At 33.8% G+C, this 26,091-nt stretch overlaps 1 protein-coding gene across 1 annotated transcript; it reads right to left on the bottom strand.

Moving 5' to 3' along the window:
- Nucleotides 1–1,000: 1,000 nt before the first annotated feature.
- LOC128238256 (PAX3- and PAX7-binding protein 1-like) lies at nt 1,001–23,721 on the bottom strand. The gene is made up of 19 exons (XM_052953963.1): nt 23,492–23,721; nt 20,789–20,973; nt 20,049–20,148; nt 19,151–19,280; nt 18,357–18,469; nt 18,121–18,197; nt 17,094–17,293; nt 15,428–15,617; nt 13,595–13,712; nt 12,567–12,639; nt 12,011–12,123; nt 11,244–11,443; nt 10,739–10,886; nt 9,259–9,377; nt 7,282–7,358; nt 6,126–6,192; nt 5,053–5,199; nt 4,210–4,364; nt 1,001–2,074 (listed from the first exon to the last, which is right to left on the bottom strand). Exons 1-19 carry the CDS (start codon nt 23,700–23,702, stop codon nt 1,984–1,986), a joined length of 2,514 nt encoding a protein of 837 aa, XP_052809923.1. The 5' UTR covers nt 23,703–23,721; the 3' UTR covers nt 1,001–1,983.
- Nucleotides 23,722–26,091: the final 2,370 nt, after the last annotated feature.

The raw sequence follows: 26,091 nt of genomic DNA, 5'->3' as shown, positions 1-26,091 counted from the left end.
AGTTACCCACAATATTTATTGACTAGTCAATATTTATCCAGTCATTTCCATTATCCAATCAGATCCGTTAAATGTGAAAACTAGCCAATAGATATGGTACCTGTTTACATGTAGATAACTTGTCGAACTTTCATATCATTGCATGCTGTGAGAAGTTGACCGTAGGTGAACTTTTGGCTACTTTGCATATCAAACATAGTTTGGTAAATTTTGGATTGCTATCGACCAATCAATAAATATTTTGCCAACTTTATCCAAACAAAAAACTTAACCAGTATTTCACAATAGGCTGCTGGAGCGAAGTGTGTCATACGTTGATAAGTGTCGACAGGTTGACTCATTAAACCGATCCGATTGGTTAATACATATTATTTGAATAATATTGACCAATCAATGAAAATTTTGGTCTACTTTCAACAAACTAAAGACTTAACCAGTATTCCACAATAGGCTGGGTGGCTTTCTTTTTGACCAGACATTACCTATCACCAAACTGGACCTGAATTTCTTTCAGGGACTAGACACCAGACAATTGTATAAAAATATTTTGGTTAGTTTGATAATTTATATGAGTTGACTGGTTTATAGTAATTATTGGAAAAAATATTAACCAATCAATAAATGATTCGGCTATCTTGGATCAAAACAAAGAATTATCCACTTTCATACAATTGGCTACATATGAAACAATTGCAATAAGGAAAATTGTCAAAAGCTTAGTACATAAAATTGATATCGTATTGTACAACGTGCTGAATCTTACTCACTGATGTCTCACATCGCAACCGACACACGTAACAACACATCTTCCTCAGGTTTTGCAATTCAAATACTACTGTACTTGGTTTGTCAAACACATAACTATTAGTAAATTTAAAAAAAATCATCGGTATATGTATCTGTACTCATTACGTGACTACCACATGCTTCATATACACACTATAAATTGGGACACCTAACTACAATATTTCAACAATAGTTCAGATAATCAACAAGCACATCATTGTATCACACTTTATTTCCAGGATGATACAGCACATGACAACAATAGAAGTAAATACTAGAGTACCCAGTTTTACAACTAAAATGTATGCTCTAAAATTAACAATGATTCTTCATGAATTATATTTCAATACTAAATAAGGATTCCTGGAATACTTCATACCATATTCCAAAGAACAATGGTGTTGCTAACATCACCTTTTATATTTAATATATAATATCTCCATTATTCAATTAAACTTTAGCGGGCGTATATATGGATTACTCTTTATTCTCCTTTAGCCAAGTTCCAATTTTACCGACAAAATAAAATTCAAATAACATAAAGGTCATCTTTGAAATAGTTTTTAAGATTTAAGTTCAGGGGTTCTTACAGCTGATAAATGTCTATCTTGAAAAAATAGCAGAGGGGTCTGTATTAGTATCAGGAATTCATGCCCAAGCAGGGTAAAGGGACTAAGACTCCTTTTGAAATTGTTTCCAAGGTCATATATATTCATTTCAATGTACTTCCAGATGTTTTGATGCACATGTCCTAGCAATAACAAAGATCATTACAACTGTATAATAGTCAGAAGTAAAAGGCTTTCAATCCGGACTTCAGATTTGATCCTGAACCTTAAAAACCATTTAAGATTGAGATATTTGAGGCTGGTGCCCGTTTAATTAAAGATCTAAGCAATCATTTGAAATCATGTTAGTGTCACTCTGTGTATTTTTACCATAATAGTTGAGATTTCTGTGAGTTAAACTTAGGCTAGAATTTAAGTTGAAAACAAAGTTGATATTGCCAACTGCAACAATTCGACTGATTTCCGATGTTGCCAACTGCAACGATTCAACTGATTTCAGATTTGGTATGATACAACCAATATCCATCTAGGATCATTACTACCTTTACACTTAAAAATCATCTGCACCAGACATTAAATTGTTCATTCAACAAGCATAATCCATTCACTAAGAAAAGACCGCTCTTGCTCATCTAAGGCTGCCACTCTCTGAGAGCTTCATTGTGTAGTCCAGGGCGTGGATGGTGACGAGCAACTTTCGAATCTGTTTCTGTTGTTCCCTGAAAGATAAAGAAATATATGCATTTGAAAAGAAATATTGAGAGAAAAAAACAAACAGAATGTATTTCTCTAAAAATAATTCAAGATTAAAGGATTTGCATTCTGGTTAAAATATAGTCATGGGAAAATTCAAATACCCAACCTTTTAAAAACATAACTAAAATAAAAGTCACATTAACACCAAATAAATTTCTTTTTTAGGCCTAAAATATTTTTTGGTTAGGGTTACATCCTTTTCAAAAAATAGGTAGGGTAGCTAGGCTTTTTTTTAGGCTTTATATAAGAATGTCATTTTCATCATTGGAGAATGGTGTTTAAGTTATCTTTTGCATAAGCATTTCTAGTTTTAAAGGGGCTGTACTCCATATGATAAAATAGTGAGAAAAAAAAGAAAATTGTCGAAAACTGACATAAACTTGGCATCGATGTGTAAAGTTCATTGAAACTTACTAACTGAGGTACCACATAGTTAACAATTTATTTGAGTTAAGCAGTTATTTCGTATTTTTCCATAAAAAAAGATTACTGGGTATGTCTACCAGGTAGAATTCATTCCTTATGCGTGATTGGCTAGTCGGTGTTATCATGTGATATTACCGAGGTAGGTGTATAGCTTAATTATGTCACCCAATTAGAGTAAGCCGTCGTAGCTCAGTGGATACGACGCTGGACTGCAGTTTTGGCGACACAGGTTCGGAACCGGTCTCTGACACAATTATTTTTTACATTTTGGTACTCTTTTTTTACAATTATGATTTATTAAATAATTGTCCTGAGATTTGTTGCAGAAAAAAACTTTTTTTGGTGCCAATCTGGTGTACAGTCCCTTTAAACTACATATTGAAAAGCGATTAAAAAAAAGTTTTTCATTTTTTTTTTTCAAACCGACTAGAAAAACGGGGCCTATTCTGTAGGTAGGGTAAGGGTAACCCTAACCAAATGTATTTTTTTAGGTCGTAGTTGAAGTTGTCAAAAATCAATACTTGTATACTTCAAATAAAAACTAAAATACTAGAAACATAAAACCGATTGATTTCAACTCTTAGTTTTACGTTATCATCATCTTTCTGAATGCATTTCACTGCATGGTCAATTTTCTTAAAATAATACTTGTATTCATGTATCCTTCTGTCTGCAGCAGTAAATTGTAAAAAACTTTGATAAAGAAGTAATAATGGTTATTTTTTGTCTATTTTTCTCATTATAACAATTTGATTGGTTCGTGGTTATTATTGGATAAATATTAACCTATCAATATACATCATGTCTGAATTTGACCAAACCAAATAGTGAACCAGTTCTATACAAATGGCTGCAGATGTAAATATATAATTGTTTTGCACTGTCTTCAAAATTTACCAAATTTTTAATCAAAAACTGCAAGATGTTGACTCATCAGTTTTGTTTTTATTAAAAAAGGGACATAACTCAATAATCATTATCGGCAGAGTTATCTATGGTCCTTGTTACATGTGTATCAAGCGTCTTTGAATATCTTGAGCTGTTTGAGAGTTATGAAAAAGGTTTATGTTTTTGCGAGCTGTTGCAAAAGATGTCAATGACGTCAACATATACCACCAAAGATATCATTAGTGTTGAGAATTGGTTCCAGTTTGAATATCAGTAATCAGTTCCACTCAAGAAACCAAATGTGGACAGTACAATCATTTTTTGACAACACCTTGATTATAGTTTTATTCATGTACAAAAACTAATAATCCTTAACTATGCTCAAGTTAGGCGTATGTTTGAAGTTATTTAATGTTGTTGTTGCATAGGAACTGAACACTATTTGGTAGTGTTCAGTTCCTATGCAACAACAACATTAAATAACTTCAATCATACGCCTTGATAAAATAAAATAAATGAACTCAAAAGAGAAAAGTGCAAAAATAATTCAATTGCAAATAACGTAAGGAAAGAAGAAAAACAACTCCCCAGTTGAATCGATGATTGATTATGACCAAATAATGTCGATTGTTGTCCATTTTTGCCCAACCAATCCAATTTTAATAATAATTGATCATCAGAACACCACTAGCTATCACCATAGTTTTGACTCTTATTTCTGACAAACAGAAAAGCTTGTAATGCACTCGCTCCTGTGCTGCAACTAAACAAGAAATGCTCCTACCTCATTTCACGTTTCTGCATATCGGATGAAGTAAGTGAAGCCTTATCTAGGAGTTGCGATGCAAAACAGAGGAACCTGCAGAGGTTTTCCAGCTGGGGAATCGTCTTCTCCTCTTGCAGCTCCTCAAACCAGGGCTTTGGGAATGTGGATACAATCTGGAAATCATAATAATGCATCTTATATTGCGTCCTGCCTAAGCCAATTGCAAAATTCTATCAAAGGGGAACAACTCATATTTATGATGCCATTCCTTTGAAAGGATCAGGTTGTTTCGTTTTTTGGTTATAACTCCTGGAACACATAGACAGGAAGTTAGAACAAAGTTATTTCCCTTTAATTGATGGGAATCCTTGCAGAAAACAAGCAAAAAATCTCAACCCACCTGCTACACCAATAATGTTGATTTTTTTTTTTGCTTTAACAATACATGTTTAGATTTAGACCTATATGGACAGTAAATATCAGACCTTGCTGATAGTTTTAAATATTGTCAGCTTTAATGGTGAAATTAATGTATTTTTTGTAGGTATTACAATCTATGAATCCTTAATTGATAGGTTTCTTTTCCTTCATGTACAAATGTAGGTAGAAATCATTGATCCAAACCTACAATTGTACTACAATTCACATGTAACTACACATCCAAACCAGGGCTTATAAGAACCGACAATTTGGCGGTCTGGACTGATATTGACCATGCCGGACCGATGTCAGTAACAGTAAATCAGTCTGAAATCCAACAGCTAAGACGATAGACACGTGCTCAGACTGTTTGAGAAATCAAAATTTTATAAGCACTGATCCAAACTGTAAAACCACACAATAATTGATAATCTCACTCACGGCCTGACACTTCTGTAGGGTCTCCTGATTAAAAGGTGCAGTCTGTAGGCCCAGCAAGATGTAGCGATTGAGAAGACCGTCCAATGCTAGGCCCTGCAGAATTTTGTTGGAAACAATCCCATTCCAGGAGAGAAAATGTCCAAGAAGCTGAAATCAAGACATACCAGTTTGAGTTTCATAGTTTTGCTATAATAGTTAAAGCTGCACTCTCACAGATTGACAATTTTGACACATTTTTTTTTATTTTCTATCTTGGAATAAGACAATTTTTTGCGTGAATGTCTGGAAACCAGTGAGACTGCTGATAAGAAATCAGATCACATTTTTTTCATATTTACGGTCGATTATTGATTCTTCATGCCGATAAACTCGTTTTTCTTAAAGCGCTTTCATCGCTTGTAGCCATTTTCGACCGTTGATAAGCAGTCTTATATCACTGGTTTCCAGACATTCATGAGGAAATTGGCTCATTCCAAGAAAAAAAAATATAAAAAAGTTGCCACTATGGCAATCTGTGAGAAAGCAGCTTTAAACAGTTTGTAATAGCATGATGAAGCAGTCTCAGGCAGAGCGGAAAGCTTGTGGTAATAATTATCCTATTCCATGGCCTCGTTTCAATAGTCATAAACCTTACGCTGCCTAAGAGTACACATGTAAGACCATACAGCTGTGGGTGTGGGCAGAATCTGTTTGATAAATTTTGTCACGGAACTTTTTTTAAACATAACAGTTAATGCAGGAAATACTCGAAAAACAGTGTTACGCCTTGAAATTAACATTTTTATAAAATTTTAATACGTTATGCTTGGCCTTTTAAATATGAATATTATTTTTCATTGTTATCGCTTGTGGTAAGGTGAAGTTTATACTGTTTGAATTTGACACGGGCTAACAATGTAAAATAATAAAAGGCAATTACTAAAGAAATACTGCAGCTAGAGTTATGGTTCCTGTGAACTGCACTTCCCCTTAATTTGATCTATCTGTATTTGAAGTTTGAAGTTTATACCTGAAAGACTTAACAAATTAAAAAAAAGATAGATAAAAAAGGTCAATATAATGAAAACTCCTACCTTGATACAAGTCCATGATTGCCTATGGAAAAAGACACTTGGTCCCGAATTCCTGTTTTCAAGAACACTGAAAACAAGATACATTTTAGGTTAAAGGCCTAGTTTAAGGAATGCTTGGCATGATAATCCCCTGCTGTGCATCTCCTGCTAATTGCACTGGTGTCACAGTAGGGGCCAATTTTCTATGTATTTGTTTATTGGCTCAGGGCCATTTAGGGTCCATTTCTATAATAAAACCTTCAAAACTGGGTCAGGGTCAGGCATTAAGGATAATCAGCTACAAAGAATGTACATGTATTTTTAATATACAGAAATGTTATTAATCGCTTTCTTTTTTTTGCAATTTCTTCATCTGAGACATTTGTAAAAAGTATAGTTTAGCCTTCCTTTAAAAAGGGCAGGGTGCTGCAGAAAAAGGGCATGGTAAAATGGGAGAAAAAGACTCGTTATCGTGCTGGGAAGAACTAAACTATTATAGTTTGGCCAGAAAATATTAAAACCCTTTGCATGCTGGGTAAATTGTCGTCTGCTCAAAAATGTTGTCTGGTTTATTCTAAATTTCTTTGAATTTACTTAAAACTTTTGGGATATATTGACTGAGTGGCAAACAGCTTGGAACCTGACCAGACGCCATGTTACTCGGTGTCTGGTCTGGTTCCAAGCCGTTTGCAAAGCCTTTAAAATCGCCATCAGCAGCCTAAGGGTTAAAAATAATATTGAACTGAAGTAATTTTAACTTTCAACAGTCAGATATGTAAAGTTTGTTTGTATTGATAATCATCAGTAAGTTTCCTTCACAAAACAGAAACAATATTTAATTATCATAAGCATTAAATTCTGTTAAGAAAAACAGGTGACCATGTTAGTCACATTAAAGCAGAAAGGGGCAACCAAAAAAAGGGCAGGGGGCAGCCTATCTGAAACCTTTAAAGGGCAAAATCATGATTTTGAAGAACCAAAATGTACAACAAAATATATGCTCACAGCTTGGTATTTTCTGGTCAGGCCAAAAAAATGGTTTGGTTAGGGTTAAATTCTTTTCAAAAACAGGTAGGGTAGGAAGGCTTTTTCGGCCTTATCATATATTATATATTTCATTTAGCAGGATAAAAGGTTTCAATTCAGAAGAGAGGGAAGTATTTACTGAGCAACTTACGTTTTTGGGTACAAAGGCATGAAGACATCATCATCTAAGGCCTTTTTCATTCTCAACACTAGAGTTCTGAGCAGAGCCTGGAAAAGTCATGCTCATTAATAACCTATATTACAAGTACCTTAGATCAATATATAAAGGATGCTATCATATATGGAGGCAAAAAAATATGAGAAAGATTTAAGGAATAACCTTAATACCAATAATAGCATATATTAGACACACTGAAAAAATGTCAAAATCGGCAGCCATCATATTTGTTTTGACGACTTCTAGTCACACAGCAGCACATGTACATAAATGATAAAATAAATTGTGTTATGACCATGACCTTTGACTCTATGACATCAAAATCCATAGGAGTCATCAACTGGTCACCAAAAACTTAAATGTCAAGTTTGAGGGCCATGGGTGCAGGCATTGTCAAGTTATCACACAGACAAACTTTTTACGTTCAAGGTCACTGTGACCTTGACCTTTGACCCAATGACCCCTAAAATCATAAGGGGTCATCTACAGGTCAGACACAACTTGGTCCAAGTCAGGTTTGAGGGTCATGGGTGCAGGCATTGTTGAATTATCACTCGAAGCATTTTCGCATTCAAGGTCACTGTAAACTTGACCTTTGACCCAATGACTCATGAAATTTGTTTACTTTTTTGAGTAAAGGTTACTGTGACCTTGACCTTGGCCTGATGACCCCAAAAGTCAAGAGGAGTCATCTACTGGTCAGGCCCAACATTCATGTCAAGTTTGATGACTGTAGGTCCAGGAATTGTCGAGTTTGCATTCAAGATCACTGTGACCTTGACCTTTGACCCCTCAAATCATCTACTGGTCAGGCCCAACCTCCAAGTTAAGTCTGAGGGCCATGGGTGCAGGCAATTTAGAGTTATCACTTGGACAACATTTTATCATTCAAGGTCACTGTGACCTTGACCTTTGGCCCAATGACCCTTAAAATCAATAGGAGCCATCTACTGGTCAGGCCCAACCTCCAAGTCAAGTTTGAGGGCCATGAGTGCAGGCATTGTCGAGTTATCTCTTCGTAAAACCCTTTACTATTCAAGGTCACTGTGACCTTGACCTTTGGCCCGATGACCCCCAAAAACAATAGGGGTCATCTACTGGTCAGGCCCAACCTCCAAGTCAAGTCTGAGGGCCATGGGTGCAGGCATTGTCGAGTTATCAAACCAACAACCTTTTACCATTCAAGGTCACTGTGACCTTGACCTTTGGCCTGATGACCCCAAAAACAATAGGGGTCATCTACTAGTCAGGCCTAACCTCCAAGTCAAGTATAAGGGCCATGGGTGCAGGCATTGTTGAGTTACCGTATCACTAGGACAACCTTTTACCATTCAAGGTCCCTGTGACCTTGACCTTTGGCCCGATGAACCCCAAAAACAATAGGGGTCATCTACTGGTCAGGCCCAATTCCCATATCAAGTTTAATGACCATAGGTCTAGGCATTGTTGAGTTACCACTCTGACAAGCTTTAAAATTATTTTACCATTAAAGGTCACTGTGACCTTGACCTTTGACCCGATGAGTCCTAAAATCAATAGGGGTCATCTACTGGTAAGGCCCAACCTTCATGTCAATTTGATGACCATACGTCCAGGAGTTATCACTCGGACAAGCTTCGGTCTACCGACGGACGGACCGACCAACTTACCGACCTACCGACATGTGCAAAGCAATATACCCCTCTTCTTTGAAGGGGGGCATAATTATTAACATCATAACATAAATAGGAGCACATGATATAATTAAAGTATCTTTAAAGGTAACAATGTATTACATAAATTTACACAACTTCAAAAACATATTACATTTTGGATTTAATTATATGACACATTTCATGAAAACATATTTCAATTTCTAAAAAAAAATAATAAAGAATTAACCAGTTTTATTTGATTGACTGCAAAAAAAAATTCAACGTAGATGTCATTTATCTTTACATGATTCCATACCTGTGTATTTTTGGAGCTTCCGTTCACTGTTGGGTAGTCACGTAAAAGCTTTTGTGTCAAATTTACAAGCCTACAGGTTTGTGCGGTAGAGAGGGGGTCCCATACATTCTCTGCAAGATCTGTGGAAAAGGTAACATAATGATTACGGAAGAGAAACATAGGATTGGCTTAAAAGATTCCTTCTCAATTCTGTCATATTTATTTAAAATGTCCCTTCTCAATTCTGTCATATTAATTTAAAATGTCCCTTCTCAATTCTGTCGAAATCATTTAGTTTTTTCTATGTATCACTTGTTGTTTTTTTTTCATTTTATTTTGCCACAGTGAATCCTTTGACAATATTTATATCTGAAAGTTGAAACTGTTACGGTATATTAAAATTAGAACTTAAAATTTATATAGAATGTTTTTCCTTGTTTCTGCCTTATTAAGTAATTCTGGGCCCATCCTTCACCAAATATTTTGTTGCAATGATCTGACTGGACTGGTAGGTGGTCAATAAATTTTGTTCGCTTCTCATATCAGAACACCATATATCACCATTTGGGGGGGGGGGGGGGGAATCATTCGAGGTAATGATTTTTATCAGACAATTGCATGCCCTGTTATTCAATGGGAATTATCTGATAATAACATCTCTTTTTATTTCTTTTAGACAATTGCTGCATAATGATAGCTGTACACCAAAATTATTGGCACTATTTAAGCAAAACAAGATCATTGGAACCAAGTAATTTGTGTTCTGTGAAATTGGGTTTAAATAAGACTTTAAAGCTAAGAACTTATTTTGCCATCCCGGGTTGGATTTGAATGAAATAGCCCAGAAAGAAAAGATGAAGAACTTCTAAATGATTGGGTTCTGATTTGTGTTTGACCTTTTTACAGTAATTCAATTGCTAAATTGGATTCGACCAATTTGAAAGTGCCTTCCTGGGCAGTTGTTTGTTTAAAATGGAAAAGCCCTTGATTGATTGAATGATTTAAAATTGTTATATGCAAGATTTTTCCAGAAAAAAGCTCCTCGGAAAAAAATAACTCTTTCCTCTTTTGATTAAACAGACAAGATTATAATTCATGATATTCAAAACATAAAAGATGCACTATTACTCCCAAATTAGCACTACCATAATTAATACAATTGTTTTAATTTACCGAAAAGGAGGAATAAATAAAGGAGGAATAAATATCGAAAACAATGGTTCATATGAAGGATACCATGTTTAATTTGAGAGAAAGGTGAACACGGTATTTCTACCTAATGAGACAATCATTGATCACTATTAATCTTTAAGGACTCACCAGTCATTAAATATTTGTGCGTTTTCAGCCCTTAAATATCGGTTACAACCTTATTATCAGTAAAAAAATTCCATAAATGCATTATTAGTAAGCATTTAAAGGTCTATCACTCAAAATTTATGTTTGTTATACATGCGTATGTATTGATGTTAAATAAGTTCTAATTGCTTAGACTAGTTACATGTAAGTTTTGGTAGAACAACTTTCTCCACAACAGCTGGAAGAATTTTGATATCTTCATTGTCCTTATCTGCAGTTTCACCCTCCTCGAAGCCGAAGAAAAGCAACGAATCAAACCAACGCATCTCTTCTATATCCTTGCATTGCTCCTGAAAAAACAGAATTGAAACTTAAATCAAAACGTGACCACAATCAATGGGTCAATTGTTTACCAACTCAGAGCACTTCCAACAGGGATAACCCTTATGCCATACTCTCTGATCTGTTCAACGTGCTACTTGACACAAAGGCTGTAAGCCAGAATCTTTTTGTTTAAATTTTCCGAATGTTTACTATGCATTTTCTGTAAGACTCATGTTTTTTTTTTAATTTTTGCTAAAGGAGACAAAAGTAACAAATCACCATAAGGACCTAAGAGATATTAAAAAACATACATTAACTAATATCTTATTTGATTGTCAGATGAATATTAATCTACATTTACTTACTAAAATTTTCTACCCTACCTGAAAGGGGTTCCAAGATACGAGTCGCAGCCTGACGAATGGGTTAACTAGTTTCGGTAGACACAGGCTAATGTACGCCTCCGTGTACGATTCCCCGTACTGATTTCTCCATGCAGAAAACCGTTCTCGCACACAATCAGTGTCGCTGAAATCGTTGACCACATCTTCGAATACCTGCTCGGCGCGTTCAAGAATATCGTCTGCAATTCGGAAAAGATGTACAAAATAAAATACAATATCCTTCTGACAGCTAATATGTAATACACTGCCTTTATAATATGAAACCCAAAATAAATACTCAATGAAGCAGAAAATATAGACACACATTTAACACCAAAATTTAACAATTGGAATATATGCCTTAAATTGGAAATCAATTTTTTGAAAGTAAAAAGATACAATGCAACAGAAGATCATAAATTTGTAAAAAGTCTAACTTATTTAAAAAACTGTTTAAAAAGTATAGAAAGCTTATCTATTTGGCTTTTTATCAACCTTTAAAGGGCCTAGACAATGTATCATATTTATTGTTTATGTCTAATTTATCTCCTCTATCAGATCTCCCATTTTCAGAAGTAAAACATTAACCAGATTGCATAGAAAATTATCACACAACCCCCCATTGTAACAAAGTCTATGTCCCCTATGGCAGAAGTAGAAATAGTGGATAAATTTCCACCTCTTTCTTAGATTCATATTTCAGTCTGGTTTTCCTCAAAATAATCTATGTATCTCTCTGATTTTATCAATAGTGTATAAATCTCCACCTCTTTCTTGGTTATATTTTGATATTTCAGACTGGTTTTCCTCATCGTCTGATGAGAGTCCCTCATTGTGTCCAGATATACTCTTCCCTTCACGAGCACGCCGACGTCTGGCCCTGAAACAGACATCGAAATTAGAGATTAGTACCTTCATCCTTTCTTTACAACAAGGCTTTGAAAATGGTTAATTACATAACACACTGAAATTGTTTGTTCTTCTACAGTCAAAACTCACTAAGTCGTTGGGACCTTGGGAAATACTTCGATAACGAACATTTTGATAAAATATACAAAATAAACAAAACATGTATAACTAAACCCAACACATTCAAATAAAGTTTGACATAACTAGAACATCGAGAAAACGGAGTTCAACATAGTGATTTCGATTTAAAGAACTGTTCCTCCATTTCTTAGTGTATTAAGCATAATTATAAGTCACAGCTGCAAAATGGTATAATAATAATAATAGCAATTTTTACATGTAAACAAATCATAGATTTATGCATATCATGTTGCTATTCATAAAGAAGAAACGAAAAACGCTGTCATCACACACCTTCGAGCCTCTCTTTCTGCAATCCTACGTTGTCGTGCAGCATCTTCTTTATCAACGACCACTTTAGCCTTATCTGTAACATGAACAGCATTATTTACTGGTATTGCCAAAAGAATTATGTACATATATTTATATATACAATGTCAGATCGAGGTATAAAAAAACTATTTCACTTATTTATTCTTGAATTTTTTTGTTTATAAATAAGGTTTCAATTCCTTTTCCTAACGGTATCCAGTTAACATGTATTTTTATATATATAAGTAAATATATATGAAATATTTTACGCAGCTCGATCCTAAAGTGTTTCTAAATTCATTATGCCTTTCAATACTACAATAAGTTATAGATGCAATTTGCATGATGCAAAATTAGGACACTAAAACCCACCCACCATTTCATTGAATTAACAAAATAAGGCAATATTTGACACGAATTGATCAAGGCTTATTTATAACTTACTGAATAGTTATGTAATGTCGCTATATCACAAAAAAAAAACTAAAAAAAAACTTGACTATTACTTTAATGTTGTTTCTTAAATCCATTCTTGAAAGGAATTATTCTTAAACTAAAGAATTCAGGAATGATTCTGAAACCTTTCCCAGCCATGAATAATGTTATTTTCTGGAAGATATTGTATCATCCCAGCCAATGTTGTCAATATTCATATAAGTTAATGTTCTGTGGGTTAGTTAAACACAGTTTTTAACAAAGTTATTGTTTTGTCGACATGTTTGACTATCAGTCAGAGGCCTGAGGTTTGATTAGAATTGTTCAAGAGACATAATGCTTTAAGTAATTAGTTTCCTTATTCGTAAGTATAAACAAAATCAGTGGTCAAAAAAGACAGTGGGGCTTTAAGTAACATTACTTGTTATTTCGATTGGAAATTAGTTTCCTTATTCATAAATATAAACAAATTTAGTGGTCGAAACAGACAGTGGGGGCCTTAAGCTACAAATTCTTTAATTTCTTATATATTTTGCGCTCCAAATGAGCACCATGTATCACATACAGATACCGACTTGTCATATATGCTTGGCATTGATCCTGAATGTCTTGTTGTCTGCGGCTTGCAAACTTGGCGGCTCGATTTTTCAAGAGCGTGTGCATTCGAGTTTCCAAAGTGTTAATCTCTGGCACCTGGAAAAGAATATTTTGTGTTTAACATGTTCAAAACATGTCTACGGGTTTAAGAGAATAGCTTCATAAGAATTAAAGGCTTTAGACTTATGTGATTAATATACATTGTTCATAAGGGCTTATAACAGCTGATAATTGTTAATACTGAAAAAATACTGTTCCAATGTGAAGGATTCATAAAAAAATAAGGCAATGGTCTCAGACAACTTTTGAAACTTTTTCCAAAGTCATTTTTATATATACATTTCAAGGTAATTCCTACTATTATTTATGCAGAAGACGAAGCAAAAAAACACAATCTTCAAAACTGTACAATAGTCTGATGTTAAAAGCTCTCAATCCTGGTTTCAATATTAATTCTGAACTATAAAACCCATGGTTAATTTAACATAAAACAAAAATTGCAAAATTAAAGTACTGGTACCTTAATCATAGCAAAAAAGTAGTTCAGCCCAATTAAATGGAAAAGCACAATTTTTCATTCTTAAAATTCAAAGTTAACAAACAATAAACCTGCAAAAGAAGGCAACATCATATTATATAATTCAATTCAATATATTCCAATGAAACAATTACATTCCTAGAACTTTTGCGAACAATTTTATGGTCAAGATAAAACATCCAATTTTTACTGCAACATCATTTCAGTTTTATGCATTTTTAGAAGTTTTGTCATTCTTACAATAGCCTTTGGTTTATAATTCGTAGATTTTTGTCAGTGATTGTTCCAAGTGGATATCATTATGTTAAAATGGAGTACCTAATTACATGTGCAACTGCCAAACTGATAGATAATTTCTTTAAATACATCAAACAAATTTTTGATCCTCAAACAATTTTGAAATTTAAATATTCAATTTCCAAAACAAAGTGAAAGTTCTAAATAAATTTGTCCCATTTACCAATTTTCAAAATGTTGGCAATTACAAAATTTAAAAAAAATATCAAGAGTTATTTGCTTATGTGTTTCAAATAATCAAATTTTAACTTTGAATTTCGAAAAAAGCTGTAAGGAATGACAGTTAAGATAAGATACAGAAAGAGATACAGCAAGGATGACACGCAAATCCTCTCATCATTGACACATGGCCCCTGTCTTCTGTCTTGTTTTGTGACAAAATTTGAACATTAGGTGACTACAAATTTAATTACTGGATTTTCATCCCCCCCCCCGCCCCCTCTTTTTTCCGTCAGGCCTTACATTGTATTGACTCAAAAAACAGAGTTGAACAAGGGTCTGTATTTGTATATTGTACCCGTACTTTCTGGGAACAGTGTTTATTCATACCTACAGTGTCGATGCATAACATTCAAATGTAAAAAGGGAGAATTTTTACAATCATGTTCATGGTTCGTCTTGCGTCTATAAAAAATTAAATACCATCCGGCCTCCATTTAAAAAGTTTTGAATGAAAATTTAGCAATTTATTTATATTCGCTTAAATTCAAAGCTTTGCTTCCTTAATTTGGAATATTACATTTTTTACAAAAATGTTGGTATAGTAAAAAGCAGTATTGAAACCTTTCTAATTCATTATTCCCATTGTTTTAATCTTCAAACTTAACCTATTAAAAGCTCATCAACAAATTTTGTCACAAAGTTTATCTTAACATCTTCTCGACATTTCCTATATTTTCCGAAGCATTTAATTTAAGAATTTTCACAAATAACATCAAAGACATAGAGGCCGTCCAACATGTAAATAGGTACCCACCTTTTCATTCAAACATTCAACCAGATCTCGAACATACCCCCTCATTTCTTGGAAGAACGTAAAGCGTTCTTCCAACTTTGACGCGCCCGCTTCACAATTAACGATCGCCATCTGGGAATCTTCAATATCATGTTCAAGTTTATCTGCCTCCTGCTTATGACCCCTGTGGACCTCTTCCATTGTAGTTAACCTGAAAATAAAGCAATCTTTAGCATCTGGTAATCTGTAAAAAAATGTGTTGATATTTATTCCCTTATCAGTTATGTGTTATATAATGTACACAGAAGAGTTAATGATTATTTTAACAAAATGTTGATGATTGTTATTGGAATTTCAATAATTATGTAAATGAAATGTCATTTTTTATTTAAATGAATGGTCAATGATTATGTTAATGAACTGTCAATGATAATGTAAATGAAATGTCAATTATTAGGTAAATGAATTATCAATGATTATGTAAATGAAATGTCAAAAAATATGGCGATGTTATGTCAATTATTCTTAATAAACTGTTCAGTACTTAAGTAGTTTCTATGTTAAACCTTTACAAAGAATCTTCAAAAAAATTTAAAGACCATTCAAGAACCAACAAATTACCAATACATACCACACTCGTCTGAAAAACCATATCAAAAACAACAAACAAATAATAATAAAGACTTGAGCATTTTGTGATAGAATGAATGAGGGTCATTTAAATGTGTCATTCACGATATTTTCCATTAAACCGAGCAGAAAACTGGTATATCAGGAACTCAGCATATACCTGAAAAGAAAACAATGACTTCTAACACATAGAAAAAAAAACTTTCATGAGTTTAAAGCTGCACTCTTACATATTGTTTGACAACTTTTTTTATTTTTTGTCTCAGAATGATATCATTTTTACTAAATGTCAAGAAACCAGTGACATAAGACTGCTGACAAAAGAGCAGGTCACAGTTTTCATATTTATGTTTGAAAACTGATGTTTTATGGCTAAAAGCCTTACTAACGCTTTAAGAAAAAATGAAATTTTTGGCAGTTTACCAAAGTCCAAACAATTGAGATATGTTTTATTGTGAGTTAGCTTCTATGACTGAACTGAAGGTACTGATTCCGAGATTTTTTTAGGTCAAAACTGTCAATTTGTGAGAGTGCAGCTTTAAAGGATTAAAAGAGTCTTTTTAATTAAGTTATAAATGACAAAGCAGTACACAATATGCCCCAGAAGAAAAGGCCAATAGCTCAGAGCTTTGTTAAAGTTAACAGCATAGTTAATGTCATCATTGTTAACTTTCAAATCATTACTGCTCTGGAAGTTTTATGGAAACACTTGTGATCTGTTCAGATCTGTTGTACGTGTAACAAGATTTGAACAACTGTTTCTACTTTCTTTCTTTTTAATATTTGAGCACATCATCAAATATTTCATGCTTATATATCAACATTAAATCGTTAATCATGTTGTTAACTCTAACAAAGTTCTGCCTAATGCAAACTATTTTCAGCCATTTTCATATAATTACAATTACCGTATGTAAAAATGACGTAAATGATCAGACAATCAAACCAAGCCCTAACATAACCATTTCCAAAGATAAATATACATTGTAAACCCCAACTGAATAAACAAACAGATTCAATTTTGAACATGCCAATTCCATACAAGGAGATAACCTACCTATCCTTAAGTCGATTAATCAACCCCTCCAGTGTGATATTCTCGTACGCCTTTGATGTCATCAGAGATGTCATTGGTATGCTCATCCTTGCATCCCCAGCTCCTGGGTACCCCTGGTTGCCGTGGAAACCATTACTAAACATTCCATCACCAGACTGCGAGTCTGCGTCCTGTCCGTACAAGTCGGTGGATGACGATGCCTAAAATATGCACAACAGATAAGATCATAATACGACAATATATTCAAGGGGCTAGAAACCATATGGTCCAAAAATCAGCAAATACAGTATTTCCTCAAAAGCCTAGAATCGTCGATGCGAGCTAGTAGAAGGCCAATGATAAGGTCACTTTACATGGTTAAAATAATAAATGCAACGACCATGTTGCTGATTCATCTGTATTTCCCCGTTAAAAATAGAAAATAACTGTTTTCCAGTTTAAATCGTATTGGTTTATGAGTACAGATAAATATATATAATGGTGCTATTTTTAAACTTAGTCTCATAGTAGGATTTAATTGGTAGAGAACCGTAAAAAATTCTGATTTGAAAAATGCGCAAAAACTGCGAAAGATGGATGTTTCAATCTGATGTGATACATCAGTAAGTAAGTTTCAATGCGTTGTACACAACAATGTCAACTTTTTTAAAAATTTTACAATTTTCTTTTTCTCTTCTGGTGGGCCAGCCCCTTTAAAGCTGCGTAGGACAAAATTATGGCTACTATGTTTTAATTCATTCAGATCCCAGGAATTATTCAGCATTGTCGTCTGACAGAAAGACTGTATGCCGCTTTCATTTAATTGCTTCAGTCCAACAATGGGTATTTTATAAACAATTATTAAAACCAGAGTTATGGGCCTTGCTAAACATACGCATAATGGCTCTGGCAAACAAGTTTGTCAATTTTCATTTGAATATATTCAATGGATATTCTGATAAAACCAAGTTTTAGCACTTCAAAGATGACAATGACAATATTTTTTTTCCTGGAAAACAAATGAGCCTTGAATGAATCAACCTCGTACCTGCTGTATGGCGGACACACCCATCCGAATCTGTTGTTCCTCCCACTCTCTCTCCTGGTCACTCCCCTCATCACTTCCTAATAACGGTATATTTACACGTATAGTAAATGCTTTATAGTGTTTTACAGAAATTCATCACTGATATTGATATTTCAATGTTTTGAACTGTTCTCAATTTTTTATTAAGGTTCAGGACATAAAAATAGGACCAGTGGGAAATCCCAAGTCCAACATACCGTGTTCAGCAGACATGAAATTGTCCCTGATCCTCTGTCTCTCTATGGCGTCCTTGTTGGCAGCAAAGTCCACACGCTCATCTTCATCATCGCTCTTATCATTGTCATCATCCCTGCAATTCAAGACAAAGTTTATATAAATTTGATTAAGGGCTATTCCAGTAAAACATATAACCCCCAGGGGGAAAGGCAATTATTTGAATAATATATAGGTGGGTGTCTATTTTTCGCTAATTTGGACCCCAATAGGGTAAATTTGCTTCTAATATCTAAGCCCCTTCACCCGGGGTTTATATGTCTAAATGGAAAAGCCCTAAGCTTAAAACTCCCACAGTGAACTGTGAAGACATTTAAAGGCCGATACATTTCTTTGGAATATGTTTGTTTTCATTGTTGAAACCAGTTCTTTTTTGACACTCACAGGCTTAGTAGTAAATGTATCCCTGGTTGAGTTGAACCAACAACCTTCTTGTCATGGAAATGAGAGGTATAACTTTTTAATGGCTTGACTCTGCTTAGTCCAAGAAGAATTTTACGTTATATTTCAGGAGAATATTACATAAAATCTAAGGAAATTGGTACATGAAGTTCAAAAAGAATGTTCCATAATTTTTTTGGAAAAAGAATAATGTTACATTAAGAACCAAATTTTCTTTGAATTCCTTGAAGGCAACTGTGGACAATGGCACCGCCAAACACGCCACTGCAAACAATACAAAAGATTGCCACAATAGCTTAACTGTGGTCCTTCAATAAACACACACCTAAAACTCGAATTTGAATTTTAGACAAACCTGATCAGGCGAGACTTGCTGTTCTCAAGCTGAACGGTGTCGTCCAATGGCATAAAATCACCCATGTCACGAGCCATCTGACGCTGTTTTCTGATCTGATGAATTGTTGTTGCATCTGGGATCTCACCTCCTGCGGTACAGTGATTAGGATTTACAAGAGAACTTTGCAAATATCACTTATATTTGTCCTTTGTTTTATTTTTTTCAGAGCAAAAAGGGAATAAATTATAATTAAGGCATGAGAGTTATGGGTCTTGCTTTATAACGGTGTGCTAAGTTTTGCAACTTGAAACATTGCTCTTCATCAGTCAAAAAGGGGAATAAATTGACAATTATAAATTAAAATTTTGGGTTTAAGATTTATGGGGCTTGCCTTGTAAGAGCTTATTATGCTCAGCAACATGACACAATGTACCAAATTTCAATGAAATATCTTAAAAGGCCTTTACCGTAAGTCAAAAGTTTTTGCACAATGCTGACGCCTTCCATGACACCAAGGCTATGAGAATATATTTTTTAATCCGATAAACAGATGAAGATTTAAACACAAAAGATATTCTCATAGTCGGTAGACGTCAATGGTTCAATGTTGTTCGTAGCTTTTCAAAGAGCATTACTCAAGATGAAGATGCCATAGATCACCAAGTCCACAATAATAGATCAATATTTCTTTTTTGAAAAACAGACACGTTAAATGTATCATATTGGAAGATTTTTATTTTAAAATCTAAAGCCCTGAAAATGATTTTTATGAATGGTTTAAAACATTTAATGTTTAAACGTTTTTAATCATATTTCCGAAAACACAACAAAGTTTCGAACATATTTTCTTTTTTTATTATTTTGCTCCAAAAAGACTAACATTAAAAGTATGAAAGCTTTTAAACAACACACTTACGTTTTAACATCTTCTTAAATGTCCCTTCTTCATCACTCTCCGGATCCTCCAAAGCCACTGCTTCATCGCCGTTCATAGTCAGCAGCTCTTCACGCAGTTTCTGAAAAAGTCCATAACAATTACTCAAGACTAAAAATATTTTATTCCAGTGATTTTATTGGCTCTTGGGTGCCGCCCTTCTGAAAATGTATATAGTATTCCCCTACACATACACTATTATGTTACTTTATTTGTACTAACACTATTTGGAAATAGAGTCTGTGGCCATTGATTCAGATTGGGAAAAATGTGTCATTTTGATTAAAATTGGAAATTCCAATTTTGTCAAGAAAAAAAACCAAGTATGCTTTATTAAATAAAACGTGGACATAAAAGCTAAAAATGTAATTAAATGTGTTTCCTTAAAATGTATATTTGTGGGTATTGTTTTCGAAGAATGAAATTTGGAGTCTTTATTTCATATTTATGGAAAATGTACATGTATGTTTTATAGCATTGGTCAAATATCCTATCCAATTTTGGTCAGATTTTTTTTTATACAAAGCAAGGAGTTTGCTTATTGCAGCTAATAAAAAACCCAAAAGTGATCAATAGATTTAAAATCTAAGATGTTAATGTGTTAACAGGTTTCAATATCGACCTAAATGATTAAACAAACCCTTTACTGACATGCATATGCATGGAAAATCACACCTTGGTTGGCAAACTGTCCAATAAATAATTTCAAACATTTGACTCACTTTAATCCTGTCCTCGACCACTTCTTTTCCCCCTTCATCTGCCTTCTGTGGCACCACCTCCTTCTGAACCTCTGATCCAACTTTCGATGTCTTCCTCATTTCTTGCTCCTGCTCAATCTCCTTCTTCAGCTGCTTTGCTATTTTCTTGCTATGACTGGACTTCTTCAATTGGAAAGTGGTGTCTCCTGAGAATAAACAAAAATGTTCAAATGAGTTCTTTGCATACATCAATCTGAGGCCTAAAAAAATACATTTGGTTCAGGTTACCCGACCCTACCTTCACAACAGTCATCGACCCTACCATTTTTATAGTTGGTTGGTTAAAAGAAGAAAGAAAAAAGTGAGTGTTTTAATATGTAGTTTTAAACCTTTAAAGCTTTATACTAAAGATATCAGTGAAATTTTAACCACTTCTATGCATTATATAATTTAAATTATTATTTAATTGCCCCCAAATGTGGAATGACAGAAGGATAAAATTCATACGTGGATTATTGTTTTTGTAGATATAACTTATATATGACTAGGGCCTAAAAAAAAAATTGTTTGGTTAGGGTTACATCCTTTTCAAAAATAGGTAGGGTAGGTAGGCTTTTTATTTTTATTTTTTTTAGGCTTTATATAAGAATGTCATTTTCATCATTGGAGAATGGTGTTAAAGTTATCTTCTATATAAGCAATTAAGGTTTTAAACTACATATTGAAAAGCAAAAAAAAAATATAAAAAAAAATATTTTTTTTTTTTTTTAGTTTTTCATTTTTTTTTCAAACTGACTATAAAAACGTTAGGGTCGGCGCCTATTCCGTAGGTAGGGTCGGGTAACCCGAACCAAATGTATTTTTTTTTAGGCCTAGGTATGACAATAAAATCAGCCACAAGTGTTTTGTAATTATATTTGAATCTTCCATACTTATAATAATATTTCTTGCTTTCAATCTACAGATATTACTAACTGTAACAACTATACAAAAGCTGTCACAGAGACAGCTCGCTCAACTATTTCCCCACTTTTAACAAGAATACCTTAGTCTTATAATACATGGATGTCCTTTGGGTTACAGTACACTCAATGAGTAAGACCCTCTTGCCTATTCCCTCTACAGAATTTCGCTATCGTGGCCAACACAATTATTTTATGGATTATGTGTGGTTCAGAATTTGAATTTAAATGGCAAGACACCAGATGATCCTTATCAAATTCGGCAAAAAAATTATTTCTACAAGACAAGCCTAAAATTGTCAATATGAGGAGTTGTAACCGTCTCCGTGGCCTAGAGGTAAAGGCTCCTCATACGGAGCGTGAGGTCGTGGGTTTGATCACTGGCTGCGTTATACTGAAAGACGTTAAAAGTTGGTATGTGTAGCTCCATTGCCTGGCACTCGTCATTTAAAGGGTAGTACTTGTAAAAGTGGTGTACTCAGTCCTGGTTTAACCCAGGAAAGTTGTACCCCCTGTATTGGTGCTTTACAACGAGCATGTAAAAGAATCAAGGGTTCTCCTCGAAAAAGAGTTAGGGTATCGCAACCCAGACTTCATTTTAACCCACCACTGTCTCCTCAGCAAAAATAAAGGACCCTGTTGGAAATAAGTGCTTGCATTTTCACGAGTTATCCTTGATCAAAAGGTCTTAATATAAACATATATTTTACCATTAATTTTTTTTTGTCACTGTCTCAATTGAGCTTACCTGTTTTAAATAGCGAAATATGGTTTCCCAGAATATAGGGAATATATTTAGTAAATGGTAATCATGTGCTTAGTTTCAATACATATATTGCCAATATTTTTTATCAGTTAGACATCCAACATTTTAGTAAATTTTAAGACGTTTGTGGTTCTAGTCCAAATAATTGTACGTTGACGGATTTTTTTTAGATTTTTGATATGGCAAATCCTTCACGTACAAATTGTTTAGTATCAAAAGTGGGTAGTTGTTCCGATCAGGATTCCGGGTTAAAGCATATAGCGTCTATAAAATATCATAAAAACAAGAAATATTACCAGATAATGTTATTTTATATTAGTTCCGTACACAAAAAAATAAATATCCAACTTATAATTATGAGTTTGACGGCTTTTTTTCATTTCATTCTGTCAAAACATAACGATATATACATGAAGGGCACCTGCAAGGCTTTAGGGCACAGTTTCAAATCGCTTGGAACATTTCGGCCATGACCGCGTTGTTACGATTGTATAACGAGGTCTATCTCGAAGCTTTGTCGGAGGAGGCCGAGCTATTACGATTGTATCGAGTTGTTCCCCTTCGCATAATTGTTGTCTGTGTCAGTCAACTTTCGTTTTATTGGAAAAGTAAACAACTTGTTTTAATGCACTAAATGCTTGCTTAGTGCAAAATAACATTTCACTTACATGGTAAAATATGAATATAACTCTTTATGATCAATTTCAACCATAAAATACTTTACTTAAAACAATTTCAATATTTTTAAAACACCCCCGTTTTTTGCCCATTCCCGTTTAGACGTTAGGGATTGGAAGAATTCCGTATAACACGTCTATTATTTTAGACTATTTGTGGTTCCTGCAAAATTGTGCGTAAAATATGACAGTCACAAATGTTTTTCCTTAAAAGGACTGGAGAATGCTCTGAGCAAGCTTAAAAAATAACATTACACTGACATTGGATCAAATGGGGGCAACAGAATTCATAATTTCCCTTTAGATATTAAACGTTTACCTTCGTCGTTATCGAAACTGAGAACAGATGACGATTTGTGCATGTTTGTCTTTTCTTTCGGCTTTTTGGGCGGTTCTGGAAGAATTTGAATATGATCAAGGTTATCATCAATTTCCATTTTAGTATCGTTTTCATTCTCGTCATCGTCGGAATCGTTCGTAACGACGCGCTGTCGAAAATTTCTCTTCGGCTTTCTGAACATAGACGCCATTTTCTTTCCTCGCTGAAATGCAAAAGCCCATGCCGTATGGTAAACTAAATGGTTACATTCAACTAAAGTCAAATTTAGACCCGTTATTAGGCTCACGGTCCGTGTTCAAGCTGTATGAATTTTAGGAGTAAATGTTGTATAAAAGATATTTACTAAACTAATATAGTTCCATTATATAAGTAAAACTTGGAAATGATCTTAGGAGAATTTCAGTTTTAGGTCAAGACTGTCTTATTTCAAATTATATGTAAACCACAGCCACATAACTTTTTTCAAGGAACGATCATACTCTTCATGTTGTTATTCTTTTTTCAAACCTCGGACAGAGCTGATTTGCCAGGGGGATATTTGGGGACATGAACCAGGTTGTTCACTATGCAGTGCATCATAGTTACCTGCCTTTGCCTGAGCTCTACGCCCCTGGAGGGTCGGCCACTGGAGTTGCTGCAGCATGGTTCACGGTGGCGCTCATTGTTCTGCTCTAGTCACAGAAGACTAGATTGTACTTGTGGTAAATCATATTTGGCAGTAAGAGTACATCTTTAAAAGTATTACGAACATGAATTGAGGTTTCTCGACTTCATTGATTGCAGATTTTTTTTTAAATTTAACTATAATGTATGATTTTAAAAACGTGTAAACATTATACAAAATTGGTAAGATGTATGGGCTTTACAATTTGTCACGTATATGACACATACTGTTAACAAATGGCAAGTTGTTTTTAATGTTATGCAAGAGAACAGCATGTAAAGCAACACACGAGGGTGTACAGCAAATTTCTAGACTGTCATTGTTGACATATTGTGTACAATTACAATTATATAGTCCCGTTCCATGGTCAATGATATTCTTGTTAACACTGGTAACGTAAACTTCAATTGACAGATGCAATAGTATTCCCATTTAAGAATGTCATTGATATTTCTAGTCCATTAGCATACCAAATCTAGGAGTGGTATGTTATGACTTATCGAGTCAAGCCATGTAATTGAAATCTGAAGTAAAGTATTTTATATGCAAATTAGTATTTTTTGTTATATATCTTTAACTATATATATATATGTGTGTGTGTGTGTGTGTGTGTGCGTGCGTGCGTGCGTGCGTGTGGCATTTCTACGCTCATCAATTACCATTCTGCCTCCTTTCCTTTTTGTATGCCCGTTATAACGCAATAACATTGTTCAGTGAATTTACTTATACCTTTATTGATACATTATTTGTTGTTCTTTAATATAACTCACTTATACTGTTCTCTTTTCTTTGTATTTAGGTAAAGCATCGTTCTGACCATACTGAATATTTATACGTGTGTTTATATATTCTATATTTTGCCAAGAAACTGTTAAATAACATGTTTATGACAATAAACATTTCTGTCTGTTTATATAGTCTTTACTGTTTAACAAATTACCATTTATTACAGTGCTGAATACATTTAAATTTGCAATTATGATTCGCCTATATTCGGATTGCAAATAAGTGTTCCATTTTATACTAGTTCGAAAAGATTCAATATAAGCAACAGGATTAAGCAGTTGTGTGATACACACAATACAATAGGAGTATCACCGTCGAGCTACTGGTCAATTAACAATAGATCCAATAAAGCTCGAACAATTGGGGCTTAAGTATGTGTAATCCCCTATATCCTATAGCCAATCTATCAATTGCAATTGGTTATGATATTGAGATTACAACGATAAAGTTATTTTAAACCGAAATTGGAAACAGGATGTCTTGAACAAGAAACAAAAAAGTAAATCCGGAGAGTATTCATCACAGTCCAGACAATCATTAAATATCGATATATTCCTTTTTGTTCGCATTTCATATCTTCGAACGTAAAACACCACGTATCCTTTATTTTAAAATAATTAACATTCTTATGAATTATATTGTATTAATCTTCATTTAAGAAAAAATGCTGGTGAATTATCAAACTTAATATACTCTCATGCTAGTATAAATAAATGTTCCGAGACCCCAAAAATGTTTTGTGAAATGCAATTTTTATGACGAAATAAAGTGTTACATAGCATTAGGATTGTTAAAATATAAGATATTAAAGGCTATGCCCCTTTAAAGCTGCACTCTCACAGATTGAACGTTTTGACAACTTTTTTTAGTATTGGAACGAGCCAATTTTTGCGAAAACTTATGAAAACCAGTTATATAAGACTGTTGACAAAGAATTAGATAGCAGATTTTTATATTTAAGAACAAAAATATTGTTTAATGCATTTTTCTTTAACCGTTATAATAGTAACGATTTAAGCCATAAAACATTAATTTTCGAACAGAAGTATGAAAAACTGCGATCTGATCTTTTGTCAGCAATCTTTTATCACGCAAAAATATGCTCTTTCCAAGACAAAAAATAAAAAAA

The sequence above is a fragment of the Mya arenaria genome, chromosome 6 (genome assembly GCF_026914265.1).
Source record: "Mya arenaria isolate MELC-2E11 chromosome 6, ASM2691426v1".
Lineage (NCBI taxonomy): Eukaryota > Metazoa > Mollusca > Bivalvia > Myida > Myidae > Mya > Mya arenaria.
This window is presented reverse-complemented; position numbering and strand designations above follow the sequence as displayed.